At 40.0% G+C, this 17,103-nt stretch overlaps 1 protein-coding gene across 2 annotated transcripts in view; it reads left to right on the top strand.

Moving 5' to 3' along the window:
• trpm6 (transient receptor potential cation channel, subfamily M, member 6) overlaps positions 1–17,103 on the top strand; it is a 30,451-nt gene that overhangs the window by 9,806 nt on the left and 3,542 nt on the right. For both annotated transcript variants that reach the window (XM_061906789.1, XM_061906788.1), the window contains 24 exons: positions 2,688–2,956; positions 3,706–3,934; positions 4,030–4,182; positions 4,262–4,417; positions 4,621–4,749; positions 4,856–5,107; positions 5,220–5,394; positions 5,534–5,648; positions 5,729–5,925; positions 6,035–6,167; positions 6,324–6,753; positions 6,831–7,446; positions 9,286–9,374; positions 9,495–9,597; positions 9,758–9,801; positions 9,920–9,984; positions 10,069–10,094; positions 10,290–10,340; positions 12,081–12,146; positions 12,256–12,551; positions 14,681–14,763; positions 14,841–15,046; positions 15,124–15,175; positions 16,621–16,733. In XM_061906789.1, the coding sequence (XP_061762773.1) occupies positions 2,688–2,956; positions 3,706–3,934; positions 4,030–4,182; positions 4,262–4,417; positions 4,621–4,749; positions 4,856–5,107; positions 5,220–5,394; positions 5,534–5,648; positions 5,729–5,925; positions 6,035–6,167; positions 6,324–6,753; positions 6,831–7,446; positions 9,286–9,374; positions 9,495–9,597; positions 9,758–9,801; positions 9,920–9,984; positions 10,069–10,094; positions 10,290–10,340; positions 12,081–12,146; positions 12,256–12,551; positions 14,681–14,763; positions 14,841–15,046; positions 15,124–15,175; positions 16,621–16,733 (4,048 nt within the window). The remainder of the gene's footprint in view (positions 1–2,687; positions 2,957–3,705; positions 3,935–4,029; positions 4,183–4,261; positions 4,418–4,620; positions 4,750–4,855; positions 5,108–5,219; positions 5,395–5,533; positions 5,649–5,728; positions 5,926–6,034; positions 6,168–6,323; positions 6,754–6,830; positions 7,447–9,285; positions 9,375–9,494; positions 9,598–9,757; positions 9,802–9,919; positions 9,985–10,068; positions 10,095–10,289; positions 10,341–12,080; positions 12,147–12,255; positions 12,552–14,680; positions 14,764–14,840; positions 15,047–15,123; positions 15,176–16,620; positions 16,734–17,103) is intronic.

Raw genomic sequence — 17,103 nt, 5'->3', positions numbered from 1 at the left:
GAGAAAATGAGTAACAACTACCCTATTTTTTGGACTACAAGGCGCACTTAAAATCCCGTAATTTTCTCAAAAATCAACAGTGCACCTTTTAACCCGGTATGCCTAATGCACATATTAATTCTGGTTGTGCTTACCGGCCTCAAAGCAATTTTATTTGGTACATGGTGTAATGATAAGTGTATCCAGAAGATGGCAGTCACACATAAGAGATATGTGTGGACTGCAGGTAAATGCCCCCTGTTCAATAAATTACTCTAGCAAGTACCCGTGAACAAGCAAGCCCAAAACTTATTTGTTTCATTGAGAATATAGAACATTACACACGGCACTCAAAAATGTGTCAAAATGTTTAGTACGATTTTGGTGAGCTACAAAGCCGCACCGCTTGATGGATTGTCAGCGCATTACGGCTACCGTAGTAAGACGTATTGTGCCTTAACATACAACCCCAAAATAACACCTATAAGGAGACAAAATATACAACATAAAGTAGCAAGAAACATGTCAATAATGAATAAAGCAAAACATATTTTGCACCAAAAATCACTTCATATTCTTTACTGCTCACTAGTGTTACCATATCTGAGGTATTGTGTAGAAATATGGGGAAACAACTACAATTGTGCGCTTCATTCACTAACTGTGTTACAAAAGAGATCAATTAGAATAATCCATAATGTTGGATATAGAGAACATACAAACCCTTTATTTATATATAAATTCATATAAAAATATATATATGAATTTCAATATTTGTATTTCTATAGATTCACAAATATTGAAATTCAACGATTTGGTGCATTTACAAACAGCTAAAATTATGTACAAAGCAAACTATAACCTGCTACCCAAGAATGTGCAACAATTCTTCTCAACAAAAGAGGAGAAATATAACCTTAGAGGAAAATCTAATTTAAAACATTTTTAAGCTTGTCAACACTTAAAACCTTTAGCATATCGGTATGTGGAATTAAATTATGGATTGGATTAACCAAATAAATCAAACAAAGCACCAATATGATTCAGTTTAAGATACTGTTCAAACTGTTCACAAAGTACAAAGAACAATAATTATGATGAACATCTGGAACCTTTTTTTATTTTTCTGATATAAAGATTATTTATGTATTCAATATTTGTTTACTTACTATGGTATATTATTTATTTATTATTTATGTATTCACTGTTATGTTACAGAGAACAAAGAAATGGGATAAAATTGCTATGGTATGAAAAGGAGTAGAATTAAATAAGCTCTGCTTCTTCTTACTCCTTTTCGGACGTGCTGTAATGAAACAACTGGAAATATGTGATGCATTACATTGTATTGCATTCATGTTCGAAATAAACTGAAACTGAACTGAACATATTATCTGACGTTTTGTTTTGACCTATTATGCAAAACCAACTTTTCTTACCTATTGCTTTCTGCTATTGTGTATTTGGGATCTGCATAAGTCACGAAAATGTGTGCAGGTCTGCTGTTGTAGTCTGTGCCATGGTCAGTAAATTACTTCTTTTTCTCGATCCTCTTGCCGTGGGGCATTAATCCTATGCTGTTGCCATTTCTCATATAAAGTAGTGTACAGTTCTATCTTATATCACTCAGTAACCTCGCTATGGAAGTGCTAAAAACTACCGGTACAACAAAAATGACGGGATGAATGCACTGTCGAAGTGGAGCCACTTATATAAGACCACCCACAAAACAGCGCATCCCGAAGAGACAGTCAGAAAGCAGTTTGAAGATGGTACGTCAAACATTATCTATTCAATATTTTGACCAAACACTCACTATTACATGTTTTGTAGACAACAAGTATGTGTTTTAAATATAGAAAAAAAAATCATAATAGAAGCCCTGTAATGCGCCTTATAATTCGGTGCGCCTTTTGTATGAAAATAGGTGTGCGGTAATCCAGAAAGGAGGAATATCATCATAGGTCCCTGTTAAAAAAAAGAGTTGCTCACAAGGACTGCATGACAGACAAGAACAGTTCCACTGTCCAACAGAATCCCAAGAACTCCTCAAAGCAAGTACAGGAAGCCATGTAAAGACTTGCACTGCCATGTGAAACACAAAGAATGATCTGACAACAAACACAGAGTCACATGTGAACAAAATACTAATGATAAGTAAATTACTAATCTAACACAGTGCCAAAAAGGAAAAGAACTGTCAATATAGGAAGCCTCAACAGGAAATCACACAAAAACAAAATTATCAGTCGCACTTTTCACACGGAGCATAAAAGCAATCATGTACAGGTAAATGCTGCAAGAAAACGAAAACAAAATAAAAATGCTGCAAATGCCAAAAACACAGAAAACCCCTAAAACAACGTAGCCCGGCAAACTTCCTTTTGTTTTGTGAACAGCATTTCTTAAATGCATGTTTGTTTTTGGCAATTGCAAAAAAAATTTAACATTTGTTTCTGATCTTGCAGTTTGTGGTGTTAGTTTTGTGTTTTTAATAATTTCTGTCTTTTGATGATTTTGAGGTTGCTGCGCCTTTGTCCCTATCAGCCACCATAGTAATGTTAGTTTAAGTGATTTATACTTTCAAAGCGTAACCCTCAAACCTGTCTTTCGTACTTTGACAAATACATCCTGATTTTTGTCCTTTTTAATTTCTTTCTCTAGCCTTGTTCTCCTACAATTTATTTTATCTATATATTTCAATCCAGGACCAAAATATGGCACATGGCACCACTGGAAAGGCTGTGTGGATCCCTGGTATTAGCGAAGCACCGATTGTCTCCTTCAACTTTAACGACCTCTTCGTGTGGGCCGTGCTCCAGCAGCGGCAGGAGATGGCACTGTTCCTGTGGCAGCATGGTGAAGAGGCGCTTGCTCGGGCCGCAGTGGCCTGCAAGCTTTACCGCTCCATGGCCTTTGAAGCACGGCAAAGCAGCATGAATGACAACATTGCAGAACAATTCAAAGCATATTCACTGTGAGTCTTACAAAATAAAAGTCATGATTTTTTAAACTATTTTAAATACTGTTGCATAATTCAATTCCAATGTGTATCTTAAATTAATTCAGTAATGCGGACGTTGTACCGATCCGTTGTGGTGAAGAAGGAGCTGAGCCGGAAGGCAAAGCTCTCAATTTACCGGTCGATCTACGTTCCCATCCTCACCTATGGTCATGAGCTTTGGGTCATGACCGAAAGGATAAGATTACGTGTACAAGCGGCCAAAATGAGTTTCCTCTGCCGTGTGGCGGGGCTCTCCCTTAGAGATAGGGTGAGAAGCTCTGCCATCCGGGAGGAACTCAAAGTAAAGCCGCTGCTCCTTCACATCGAGAGGAGCCAGATGAGGTGGTTCGGGCATCTGGTCAGGATGCCACCCGAACGCCTCCCTAGGGAGGTGTTTAGGGCACGTCCAACCGGTAGGAGGCCACGGGGAAGACCCAGGACACGTTGGGAAGACTATGTCTCCCGGCTCGCCTGGAAACGCCTCGGGATCCCCCGGGAAGAGCTAGACGAAGTGGCTGGGGAGAGGGAAGTCTGGGTTTCCCTGCTTAGGCTGTTGCCCCCGCGACCCGACCTCGGATAAGCGGAAGAAGATGGATGGATCTTAAATTAATAATTTTTATTTTAAGGAGCAGTTTAACTACCTGTTGTCTGTGGTACTGTTTTGTGTTTTCCCTTGCTTGTTCTAGAAATTAATATTACATCGGTTGTGTGTTGTGCCTTAGGGAATTTGGTCAGCTGGCGGTGAATTTATTAGACTGTGCTTTTCGCCAGAATGAGAAGATGGCCATGAAGTTGCTTACTTCAGAGATGGAGGCGTGGAGCCACTTTACCTGCCTGCAAATTGCAGTTTCTTCTTGCCATCGACCTTTTGTGTCGCACTCTTGCACGCAGACACTCCTCACCGATCTCTGGACCGGCCCCCTAAATATGAGGAAAAACTCTTTTTTGAAGGTAACAGGGTTTATTGGAGATGTCATTTTGATTGTATTGCCAGGTGTTGAGATTCTGTTGTTATTAACTCTTTGGATTTTATTGCTTTATTTTAGATAATTTTGAGCCTTCTTCTGCCTCCTGCCATCTTGCTTCTGGAATACAAAAGCAAAGCTGAAATGTGCCATGTGCCCCAGTCTCATGAGGTAATTTTATTTGTACGTGATACTCTAAAGACAGGAGCAACTCACGAGGAAATCGATCACCTGGTAAAATGGCACATATTGTACACAACAAACTGTGTGTCGTCTTTTAACTGGATTTATCATTTGGAATCCCATCTCACAGGGTAATCAGGATGCAGAGCATGGACCGCCAGTCCAGTACAGATGTTGGGATTCAGTTTCTAAATGCCTTTCCCCATTCACTGGGCATTGTGTGTCATGGATCACGAGGCTCTATGAATTTTACACAGCTCCAGTTGTTAAGTTCTGCTTCCATACAGTAGGTGACCTGCATGGTGTCAGGCATGAAAATGCAAAATATGCATTTGTGTGATACAGCAAAAGATACAGTAGACCCATGCCCTTCTTGTCTTATTACATGTTCTATATTTACTATAAATGTATATTTTACAGTATGAATGGGAGAACCTTTCATTGTTTTTTCAAATTAAGTTAATCTTCTTGTGACTGTGTCTGCTGTAGATGTGGTACCTGGCCTTCCTGATGTTATTTTCCTACACCATCTTAGTGAAGATGGGAGATGAACCCAGCATCCAGGAGTGGTTGGTCATTTTGTATATCTTGTCAACTGCAGTAGAGAAAACCAGAGAGGTGAGGAAGCCATCAGGTAGTGGGGTTAAAAAGTGAATAAATATTTAAAGTGAAGTGGAATTACAAGGATTACAAATAAATATCAATAATATATATCCTTCATCAGGTGCTAATGTCAGAGCCAAGACAGCTGAGACAGAAGCTAAAGATTTGGTTCTCAGAGTACTGGAACTTATCAGACTTCATTGCCATCATACTCTTTCTGGCCGGTTTGACAATGCGTTGGCATGATGATCCATTCCGGACAGCCGGGCGGATTACCTATTGTCTGGATATTATATTTTGGTTTGTCAGGGTCATGGATCTGCTGGCTGTCAATCAACATGCTGGCCCTTACCTCACAATGATCACCAAGATGGTGTGTATATATACATATATTATTACTATACTTTATTACTTAATGACATACATTATTATATCTATTACCACTTTATTTAATAGTTCTGTATTTTCTCTATGTTTTCATCCAGACTTCTAACATGTTCTTTATTGTGGTCATGATGGCGATAGTACTACTGAGTTTTGGAGTGTCCAGGAAGGCCATCCTATCCCCGTATGAGGCCCCATCATGGAGCTTAGCTCGTGATGTTGTGTTCCAGCCTTACTGGATGATCTTTGGAGAAGTCTACGCTTCTGAGATCGATCGTTAGTGGTTTAGTAATGATTTGATCTTATTGTGCAATGTAACCTTGATTGCTTTAGCAATGCTAGCCATACTACAATGCAAGGGTCATTGTCTTTACATGTATGCTATTAAGTGGATTGCATTTGTTTGTATTACCAGCATGTGATGATGGTCAGTCATGTCCTCCTGCTTCCTTTCTCACGGCATTCCTTCAGGCGGTCTATATGTTCTTTCAGTACATCATCATGGTCAACATTCTCATAGCGTTTTTTAAGTAAGTACTTAAGCAAAAAAAAAACCAACATGTTTTTTTTGGAAGCCTTTTTATCACAATGGTTGTCTTTTCGTCATCAGCAACATCTACTTTGATATGGCGTCAAAGTCTAACAAGTTGTGGAAGTACAATCGCTATCGTTACATAATGACCTATCAGGACAGACCGTGGCTGCCTCCACCTCTAATTCTCCTCAGTCACGTGACTCTTGGTTTGAGAGCTATTTATAGGCACTTTAACAGGGATGCTGAGGGGGAAGAAAGGGGTTCTGGACTTAGTGAGTATTAGAATGCACAAAAGTAATCAGTTTTCTATAGTCACATTTTGTGTTGACGAAATGTTTTAGTACAAAATTTTGCCTTCTTTTCTCTTATATGTTTCGCCAGAGCTCTACTTAGGCCATGATGACCGTAAGAAGCTTCATGAATTTGAGGAGAAATGTGTAAAGGCCTACATTCATGAGCAAAATGAAGCTCTTCATAGCAGTCAGATGAAGAGGATCAGAGTGACAGCTGACAGGTTGGATTTATAGTGTTGCTGTAACTTACATAAATCCCTGTTTATGCTTTTGTGAATTTGATATTGTACCGTTTGTGCAGTTTTTTGGTTGTTTCGGTGCTTGATTTAGTGTGCATCAGTAGTAGAAACTGATTTGTACAGTATGTGTCCCTCTAGAGCCGAAGAGATGTGCACAATGGTGGGAGAAGTCTCAGAGAAAGTCAACATCATACAGGACAGCCTTGTCGACTTGGACTGTCACCTGGGTCAACTACAAGACCTGTCAGTGCAGGGTGTGGACACAATAACCCTGCTCTCCGCTTCTGATAATCTGCAACAAGAGGAGGCTCGCCTGGTTCAATGCCGGCCAATCACATCATCCCAGCACGTCTTCCCTCACAGCTGGGCTGTTCTCCACAGAAGTGGTGCGGACTGTGATGTGGCTAATATGAAACAGCTGGTTTCCAAGCCTTCTAAAAGTACTCCGCCTTCCTTGCTCAAAGTCTACCCTCTTAGACGTACATCACAGGAGTCCCACCTAGGAGTCAGAGGGAGCAATGGGGAAAGAGAAGGACAGCTTGAGGAGGGAAGTTTAGGAAAAATGGAGGTATTGTTTGGAACCTGTATTTTTGTTGAAAAAAAATTGGTACAAGTATGTTCAACAAAACTTTTTTTTTACAATAGGAATCACATTTGGCTGAGGCTCACCATCGCATTCTAGGCATTTCTCGAACTCCATCGAAAGTTTCATGTTTGCACATGAATGCAGTTGGAAGCTCATTCAGTGGTTTGAGTGATCAGACACCTTATGAGTCGTACGGACCATCTCGCTGCGGGTCACCTCTTTCTCCCAGGTTTAGTGATAGAGGGCTGGAGTCACTGTATTATAAATTGTGGAGCTGTGACCCACTACTAAATCATGAGGAAATTGACATGGAAGAAGAGGAAGAAGAAAGAGAAGTCATTGGATGTGATGAAGTAAAAGAACAAAAAGAAAACGACCATGAACATCTTCTTTCTGACCCTGGAAACATCTCTGAGAGTTTTGCAAATCATAACTTCCGTCGGAATGATTGTCAGACCAAACTTTCCGTAAAGCCCTCAAGGTGGTACTTGTCAAGAAAGCACCCTTACGGCTACAGCAGATCTTTGTCATCCAGTGTAGAGAATATGACATTCTCTGGGGCATCCCCACATCCATGGAAGGGATCTGATCCTAGCCTTGTAGACCCAACAAACAAGCATGCTGCACAAAAAAGTTTCAAAGATGACGCATCATTACAATGGAGCAGGCATAGAGGTATTGTTCTCAGATACAACCTTCAAATTAGAGCTGTTCAAATGAATGCAATTTACTGTTCAGCTATCGAGTTGGCTGTCAATGGGCATTGATACTGTCTCGAGCTTTACCAGTAAAGAGGTTGAAGGTCTTCCAAGCTTGTTTGCTGGGAGTAAGTGAAATACATTCTTTGGACTGTCTCTTCCCAACTTTGTCTGTTTATTGTCAAGGCAGTCTGTCAGATGTGTTTCTTAGGTGGCTTCCTCTTCACCAGATTCAGCCTGCAGAAATTTGTGGCAATGTTTATCACACGCCTCTTCCCATGTGGGAATGTGACGATGACAAAAACCGCATGTAATGGCTCAAATGGCTGCCCTGATGAGAAGTTTGCAGAGGCCTGAGTGAGCAGAATCCAGGTTGGAAGTCGTTGGTGCGGGTAGACTGTCGTATAGTTGGTGAACTGTTCTATTTTGCCTTGTGGAAAGTACACCTATTCACTAGTTTTGTAGATAGATAGATAGATAGATGCTACTTTATTGATTCCTAGAGGAAAGTTCCCTCAGGAAAATTAAAAAGGTAGGGGCTGGTTCGATAGGGTTGTCTGGGATTATCAACGATGACCTGTGTTGTGATCTGGGAATAGGATCCAGGGTGATGCTGTGGGCCGATGGAACGTTCAGGTTTGAGAAAGTGAAGTCTGGGTTTGAGGTTGTGTTCCACCTGCCAAAGTGGAAGTTGCCTTGTTATTTTGGATCATAGAGGAGTTGCACACCAGTTGCTGATGCTAATTCCTCGAGAGTGACACCATCTAGATTGGATGAGGTATATCCCCAAGTTGGGGCCAGTTTAAGTCACTGGTATATATGTATGCAGGATGGGTTAAAAGCACGGATTGGAATATACATTTTAAATGTATGTTCAGCTTGTCTTAGACAATGTTTGGCCTCTCATCTGAGCAGGCTTCATCCTGGTTGACTCGATCTCATGCTCATAGACCTAGATTGGTCAGCTTTAGTCTACTAGTCTTTTAGACTAGATGTCCATCCATCCATCCATTTTCTACCGCTTATTCCCTTTCGGGGTCGCGGGGGGCGCTGGCGCCTATCTCAGCTACAATCGGGCGGAAGGCGGGGTACACCCTGGACAAGTCGCCACCTCATCGCAGGGCCAACACAGATAGACAGACAACATTCACACTCACATTCACACACTAGGGCCAATTTAGTGTTGCCAATCAACCTATCCCCAGGTGCATGTCTTTGGAAGTGGGAGGAAGCCGGAGTACCCGGAGGGAACCCACGCATTCACGGGGAGAACATGCAAACTCCACACAGAAAGATCCCGAGCCTGGATTTGAACCCAGGACTGCAGGACCTTCGTATTGTGAGGCAGACGCACTAACCCCTCTTCCACCGTGAAGCCCTTGAGACTAGATGAGACTAGATGTGACCAATCTAAAACTATTTGTATAAACTGATGATTGCTGTTTGTATGAGAGGCCAAACGTCTTCAAGGACAATCTGGACAGTCCAATTGGGATTGATTAAATGTCCTTAGAATACAAAGACCATGATGCATGAGTACATCCAAAGACAATTATAATACATTGTATTTAATTGATATTATTTATTGGATAATTAATCCAAATCAATCCACAATTCCACCGCAACCCTGTGATTAATTTAATTGAAATACTTAATCAATTGACAGCACTAATTTAAACAATAAAAAAGAAAGATAACATTGATAATACTAGTCATTTGACAATTATGTGTTATGTAACATTTCAGATTATATTTTCTATTTCTGAGCTCCTTTTTAAATGTCTTGGTGCCGGGTTTCTAATTTTTGATCCTGTAGATTGGTCCAAGTCATCTGATTTCACCTTGAACAGAAGAATGAGCCCTAACAGAAAGACTGTCAAAATACAAGAGAGCTGCCCCGACAGCGTAAGAGTTGCTTTGCTGTTTTGTCAAATATGTATTTTGCTTTGCGCACCCACTTTGCGCCTGTGTTTATTCAACCTCTGTAGTCTTTTATGATATCCGTTTTTTGGTGCTTTTAAATAGGAAACCATGCCAACACATATGTCTGCTGCTTGCTGGAAAAGAAAGCGAAGGCTAAGAGGACAACCTACATGTTGGTCTGCTTCAACTAGTCTCAGTCAGCTCAGTAAGGACTGTTTTGAAATGGTGTGCATACATAATGTTAGCTTTCAGTCATTTATGTGCAATGCAGCACTATGGCATACACTAGGATATGAGATGGTAGCAAAATGCATCTGTTAATGGACATCAATTGTTAATATTCGTAACATTGTCTTTTTTTTAAGATGTTGAACCCATGGATTTGCAGAAGCACAATTTTTCTCACCAGGTACTGTAAATGTTAGCAGTTTTTCAATATACATTATTTTATTTGATTGTTAGTTGTGGAAGTATTTGACACATATTGGAAGTCACCATGTTTCTATTTTATTCACTTTGGCATTCAGGATGTGTGTAGTCCTACTCATTCAGCATGGAATAGCTGGACCCGATCAATTAGCCACAGGTCTTTGTAAGTACGCCTGTCTTGTTTTGGCCTCAGTGGCCATGGACACTTGATTATCAACTACACTCAATTCTTATGTTTTTACTCCAGGTTACAGAGCAGTAGAGTTGCTGAAGGTAAAATATTTTTAGTATCATTTATATCTAGATAATTTTAAAAAAAAGGTAAAAAAAATATATATATTTTAACAACTGAATTTAAGTAATTGAACATGCAATTATAGAAGACAAATCTCATTGAAATATTTGCTAAATAGATTTTTGTGTGCGTAAATGGTTTGTACTAAATTACTATCCTTGGATTATTTGCAGGCAGGAGTCCCTCATTCCAGTCCACTGATACATTGTATCCACATTATTCAGGTATTAATAAAAATATGTATTCGTAATATACAAACCCCATTTCCATATGAGTTGGGAAATTGTGTTAGATGTAAATATAAACGGAATACAATGATTTGCAAATCCTTTTCAACCCATATTCAATTGAATGCACTACAAAGACAACATATTTGATGTTCAAACTCATAAACTTTATTTTTTTTGGCAAATAATAATTAACTTAGAATTTCATGGCTGCAACACATGCCAAAGTAGTTGGGAAAGGACATGTTCACCACTGTGTAACATCACCTTTTTTTTAACAACACTCAATAAACGTTTGGGAACTAAGGAAACTAATTGTTAAAGCTTTGAAAGTAGAATTCTTTCCCATTCTTGTTTTATGTAGAGCTTCAGTCGTTCAACAGTACGGGGTCTCCGCTGTTGTATTTTACGCTTCATTATGCACCACAAATTTTCGATGGGAGACAGGTCTGGACTGCAGGAGGGCCAGTGTAGTACCCGCACTCTTTTACTACGAAGCCACACTTTTGTAACACGTGGCTTGGCATTTTCTTGCTGAAATAAGCAGGGGCGTCCATGATAACGTTGCTTGGACAGCAACATATGTTGCTCCAAAACCTGTATGTACCTTTCAGTATTAATGGTTCCTTCACAGATGTGAAAGTTACCAATGCCTTGGCCACTAATACACCCCACTACCATCACACATGCTGGCTTTTTATCTTTGCGCCTAGAACAATCCAGATGGTTCTTTTCCTCTTTGATCCGGAGGACACAACGTCCACAGATTCCCCCAAAAAATTGAAATGTAGACTCGTCAGACCACAGAACACTTTTCCACTTTGCATCAGTCCATCTTGGATGAGCTTAGGCCCTGCGAAGCTGGTGGCGTTTCTGGGTGTTGTTGATAAATGGCTTTCGATTTGCATAGTAGAGCTTTGACTTGCACTTACAGATGTAGGGACAAACTGTATTTAGTGACAGTAGTTTTCTGAAGTGTTCCTGAGCCCATGTGGTAATATCCTTTAGAGATTGTTGTCTATTTTTGATACAGTGCCGTCTGAGGGATCGAAGGTCACGGTCATTCAATGTTGGTTTCCGGCCATGCCGCTTACGTGGAGTGATTTCTCCAGATTGTCTAAACCTTTTGGTGATGTTATGGACCGTAAATGTTGAAATCCCTAAATTTCTTGCAATTGCACTTTGAGAAACGTTGTTCTTAAACTGTTTGACTATTTGCTCACGCAGTTGTGGACAAAGGGGTGTACCTCGCCTCATCCTTTCTTGTGAAAGACTGAGCATTTTTTGGGAAGCTGTTTTTATACGCCATCATGGCACCCAACTGTTCCCAATTAGCCTGCACACCTGGGGGATGTTCCAAATAAGTTTTTGATGAGCATTCCTCAACTTTATCAGTATTTATTGCCACCTTTCCCAACTTATTTGTCATGTGTTGCTGGCATCAAATTCTGAAGTTACTGATTATTTGCATAACATTTTTTTTTTTATCAGTTTTAACATCAAATATGTTGTCTTTGTAGCATATTCTACTGAATATGGGTTGAAAATAATTTGCAAATAATTGTATTCCGTTTATATTTATATCTAACACAATTTCCGGACTCATATGGAAACGGGGTTTGTACCTTTTCTTTTTTTGCACACATCCCACGTTGTCAACACATAGCATAGTGACTTGGTTTTGGAGGTTAATTAATGCTTTCAGAAGTTTTGATTGCACATTGTGTGTTTCAACAGCTATGGAGAGAAACAATCTGATGAGACTGGCTCATAACATCCCTTTTACTCCAATTTCCATTCTTGGTACTTCATTCGTTCAATCTTGTATAGCGCCTAACTATAATTTTTCCGGGCTACTCATGTATGCTATGAATTTTGTGTCATCCTCTATCCCACTTCTCACTTTCTGCAGGTGGCGAAGAGGTCAGCATTTATTCTTTGGAGGAAGTTTGCTCGTCGGCTGACCCTGAATCCAGCATATCTTCATGGTCTCCCAGAGTCCTGTCTGCATTGCTTCAGCCTCTCCCTAGTGAAGAAGGATCTTTGGATGGTGGTCTTCGGCGGGGCTGCAGGGTGCTGTGCACATGGGCCGAGCAGGAAGTGCTTATACCTGGTCTGGTATATGTGGTCAAAGCCTTCAAACCAGAGGTGGTGTGTGCTTGGCAGAGGTACTTTCGTGGTTGTACAGCACTCCAGCTTTGTTTGAGGGTGAGTAGATACTTCTGCAGCGGTACCTCAACTTAAGAGTGCCCAAACTTAAGAGTGTTTTGAAATAAAAGCTGTTTTTTGGCTGTTTGTTATGATTTAAGTTGCAAGCAAAAATGTGAGTTATAAGCTCCCCGCCATTAGCTTGCCTAGAAAATGTCACAGTGAACTCTGTACAATCCAACCAAAATATCTGGTCTAACGCGCTAGCATTAGCTTTTAGCTATTGATCAAGTTACCTTTGTAGAAAGTGGGAGTAAAGGACAGTGCCGAGAAGAAGTGGATAATATTTATTGAATTAAAGAAAAAAAATGATCAAAAACATGACTGCATGTTGCCAAATTGGCACAGCAATTTTAGCAAATCACTGCTAGTCTGTACTGAAGCAGAATGAGTCTAACGCCAAGCAAGAATGTATAAATAATATCTAAACAACGTTAATTTTTCCATGAAAATATGGAAAAGCTGCTGATGTGTGTTTGACGTAGAAACATCTCAAAAAATATACCGTAGAAGTCCACTCTCCAAGGTAAACGCTCTACATTATTATTACATTACTTTATAGAACTACTATAGCTGTTTTTAGTAAATGTATTGTATTATTTTTATACAATATCTCTTATCTCAAAGTTTGTTTTTATTTTTGGAAGTCATGTCACAAGTTAAAGTTGTGCTATTTGGGCAGGGAAAGCACCAATCAAATTGATCTCAATTATTTTAATGGACAGTGTTGATTTGAGATACATATGTTTTGAGATACAAGCTCTGTCAAAGAAACAATTAAGGCCTACTGAAATGAGATTTTGTTATTTAAACGGGGATACTAGGTCCATTTAATGTGTCATACTTTATCATTTCGCGATATTGCCATATTTTTGCTGAAAGGATTTAGTAGAGAACATCGACGATAAAGTTCGCAACTTTTGGTCGCTAATAAAAAAGCCTTGCCAGTACCGGAAGTAGCAGACGATGTGCGCTTGATATCACGGGTTGTAAAGCTCCTCACATCCTCACATTGTTAACAATCATAGCCACCAGCAGCTAGATCGATTCGGACCGAGAAAGCGACAATTTCCCCATTAATTTGAGCGAGGATGAAAGATTCGTGGATGAGGATAATGAGATTGAAGGACTAGAAAAAAAAAAAGTTACAAAAAAAAAAAGGTGAGGGCAGTGGGAGCATTCAGATGTTATTAGACACATTTACTAGGATAAATATGGAAATCCCATATCTGCTTATTGTGTTACTAGTGTTTTAGTGAGATTATAAAGTCATACCTGAAAGTCGGAGAGGTGTGGCCACGGGTGTAGTGACCGCCAGTGTCTCTGAGGGAAGCCACACAGCTGCAGCAGGACGCAAGCTCCGCTGTTGTCTACGGTAAGAGCCGACTTATTACCACAATTTTCTCACAGAAACCTGCCGGTTGACGTGTGGTCGGGATCTGTGTCCGCTTGACCGCTCTGATCCATAGTAAAGCTTCACTTTCGGGAATTTTAAACATGGAAACACCGGCTGTGTTTGTGATGCTAAAGGCAGCTGCAGTGCACCGCTTCCCACCTCTATCTTTCTACTTTGACTTCTCCATTATTAATTGAACAAATTGCAAAAGATTCAGAAACACAGATGTCCAGAATACTGTGTAATTATTTGATTAAAGCAGACTATAGCTTAGATCGGGCTTGAAAAAAATGTCCGCTACAACCCGAGACGTCACGCGCACGCGTCATCATTCCGCGACGTTTTCAACAGGATACCTTGCGGGAAATTTAAAATTGCAATTTAGTAAATTAAACCGGCCGTATTGGCATGTGTTGCAATGTTAAGATTTCATCATTGATGTATAAACTATCAGACTGCGTGGTCGGTAGTAGTGGGTTTCAGTAGGCCTTTAAGCTCATAAGTTGAGGTACTACAGCAGTTAATGGTACACTGTGACAGTTGACAGATGGCGTCACTTGCAAGTGCTATTTGGTCTGTACAAGAGGAAAATATTACTTGCAGCTTGCAGCCACTGAGATGCAGACACATTTTAGTAATGTTATTATCAATTTACACTCATATCCAAAATGTGTCTGTTGCTGTCTACAGCTATAACATTAATGCCACATTTGTACGTTTTCTATGTTTAAAGGAAATCCAGCAGCAGAGGGCAGCACACAAGATGATGCACATTTTCAACCAGATCATACCTGCTGGCATTAGTCATTCACCAAAGTATGCACATCGGAGTTTGATTTATGTTTCACTTTTCATTGTTTCTGTTTTCACTTGTCATCATGTTACCTTGACAGATTTCTGGATGTTTCATTAGTTCTGTGGCATTCAAATGGAGAGTGGCTCACTATTGAAAGAAACATGTCTGGTAACTTCAGAAAGTACAACAACAACACAGGTGAGGAGATCACGCCCTCTTCTTCATTAGAAGAGCTGCTCTTAGCGTTCTCACACTGGACTTATGAGTACTCATGCAGAGAACTACTGGTGCTTGATATACAAGGTGGGATTTACTACTCCGTGAGAGTATGTCAGGTTTACATGTGGTAGCACTTTTAAAAAACATCTTTTTCATGACAGGAGTAGGTGAGGAGCTGACTGATCCAACAGTCATTATGGGAGAAAAGCTCAGGTATTACATACTTAGCTCATGTTATCTAAAATATTGTACTTGAAACTAGGGATGTTCCAATCATTGTTTTATGCTGCCGATTCCGATACCGATCATCCATTACTGAGCTTGGTTGAAGGTGAATGTGGTTAGAGTGTCTGCCCTGAGATCTGAAGGTTGTGAGTTAAAACCTCGGCCGAGTCATACTAAAGACTATAAAAATGAGACCCATTACCTCCCCGTTTGGCACTCAGCATCAAGGGTTGGAATTGGGGATTAAATCACCAAAAATGATTCCCGGGTGTGGCCACCGCTGCTGCCCACTGCTCCCCTCACCTTACGGGGGTGGGGGGAGATCAAGGGTGATGGGTCAAATGCAGAGAATAATTTTGCCACACCTAGTGTGTGTGTGACAATCATTGGTACTTTAACTTTAACTTAATTTATTGACAGTTTACCAATCCCAACATAATATTTAAACAAGTTCCTTATTTTCTTTAATTACATAAAATTTGACTAACGAAACAAAAACAAACACTACTGTGTTACTCATATAAATCATGTTGATGTTGATGTGCTTATAGTCCTACTGTAAACATGTAAACACTACCATAACCAACAAAAAAATATTTTGAGGTAAGATTACTCAATCTGATCACTATTGATCATATAGTGATATCACCCTTAATATTGTCACTACCAATTTATACGTGTCTACTGACTGCGACAATGCTGACCCACCAACAGTTGTTATATTATCCTCTTTCTAGACTCATTCTAATCTAAGTGACAATTTCCTGTTAGTATCAGCTTACTTTCTGCTGCAACATTGTTACAGATACACTTCTTAAACTTTGTTAAACACTTATTTCTTGGTGTTGTTCAAAGCTAGTTTAGCTTAGCTATTTAGCATGACTGCTACTCTCTTCTTGGTGTGTAACATGTTTAGCCTGGTCCTCCAGTAATAATATACATTATAATGATACCTAAGATACTAAGAAATGCAGTTAATGTGACATAACAGAGGTGAATTTTATTAGTTTAGGGGAGCTGCTCCACACACTGTGTATGGCGATACGTCATTAGCTGCTAGCCGCTTGTCAACCAGAGAGGTTCTGCGTTTGTAATCGACCCATTAGACATCTGACTGTTCCCACCCCCCCTCGTCCCTCTATACGTGTTCTCATAAACAAATGCTAAGCTAAACTGTTAACTGTGGTCAACCTGCACATCAATACAGTTTCTATGCCGCTGGACAAAGCTCATACGAAATCTCGTTGACATGTATGACTTAAGTGTTATTTATGACAAAGACAATAAAGGAATTGATTGATAGACATTAAAAGGCATTAAATGACAATCGTCGGTCAGATACTTTTCACGAAAATTGTCTGATACTGATCGATCGATCGATCGGCACATCCCTACTTGAAAAACATGTTGTTTTTGTTGTGGTTTTTGTGCAGTGGTGGCATGGGTGAGATGCTCTTTGGACCTGACAACTTGGGAGATTCTGCCATCAACGCTTTCCTGCAAAAACACTCATGCAGTGCCTACTGCAACATATTGGGCCTATCAGGTTAGAAATGACTTAGATAGGAAGAAAAGTAATTGGTACAGAGTAACATAATACTAGCTATGTAAAGTTATTTTTTCAATCTTTCTTTGTATGGGAATGTACTCACGCACTATGTCACCGCAGTGTTGTCACTCGGGAGGCCTAAGTTGGCTCTGAGATAAATCCCCAACAACTTCAAATAAAGACAACACACATCAACAGCCAGCTAATTAAGCCGCGAGTGTTCGTTTATTTCTATAACAACAGTAGTGTTCAAGGCGGGAGTTGCGGGGGGTGGGCGCTGCTTTATGCGTTTGCGCTGCACAGCCTTTGATTACGTATTAATCATGTCTTTGTGTTGGCGATGTGCTGCTGAGACATTAGCTTTGAT

This window comes from Nerophis ophidion, linkage group LG07, assembly GCF_033978795.1.
Source record: "Nerophis ophidion isolate RoL-2023_Sa linkage group LG07, RoL_Noph_v1.0, whole genome shotgun sequence".
In the NCBI taxonomy this organism is placed as follows: Eukaryota; Metazoa; Chordata; class Actinopteri; order Syngnathiformes; family Syngnathidae; genus Nerophis; species Nerophis ophidion.
The sequence above is the reverse complement of the archived record's forward strand: the minus strand, read 5'-3'. Positions and strand labels throughout refer to the sequence as shown.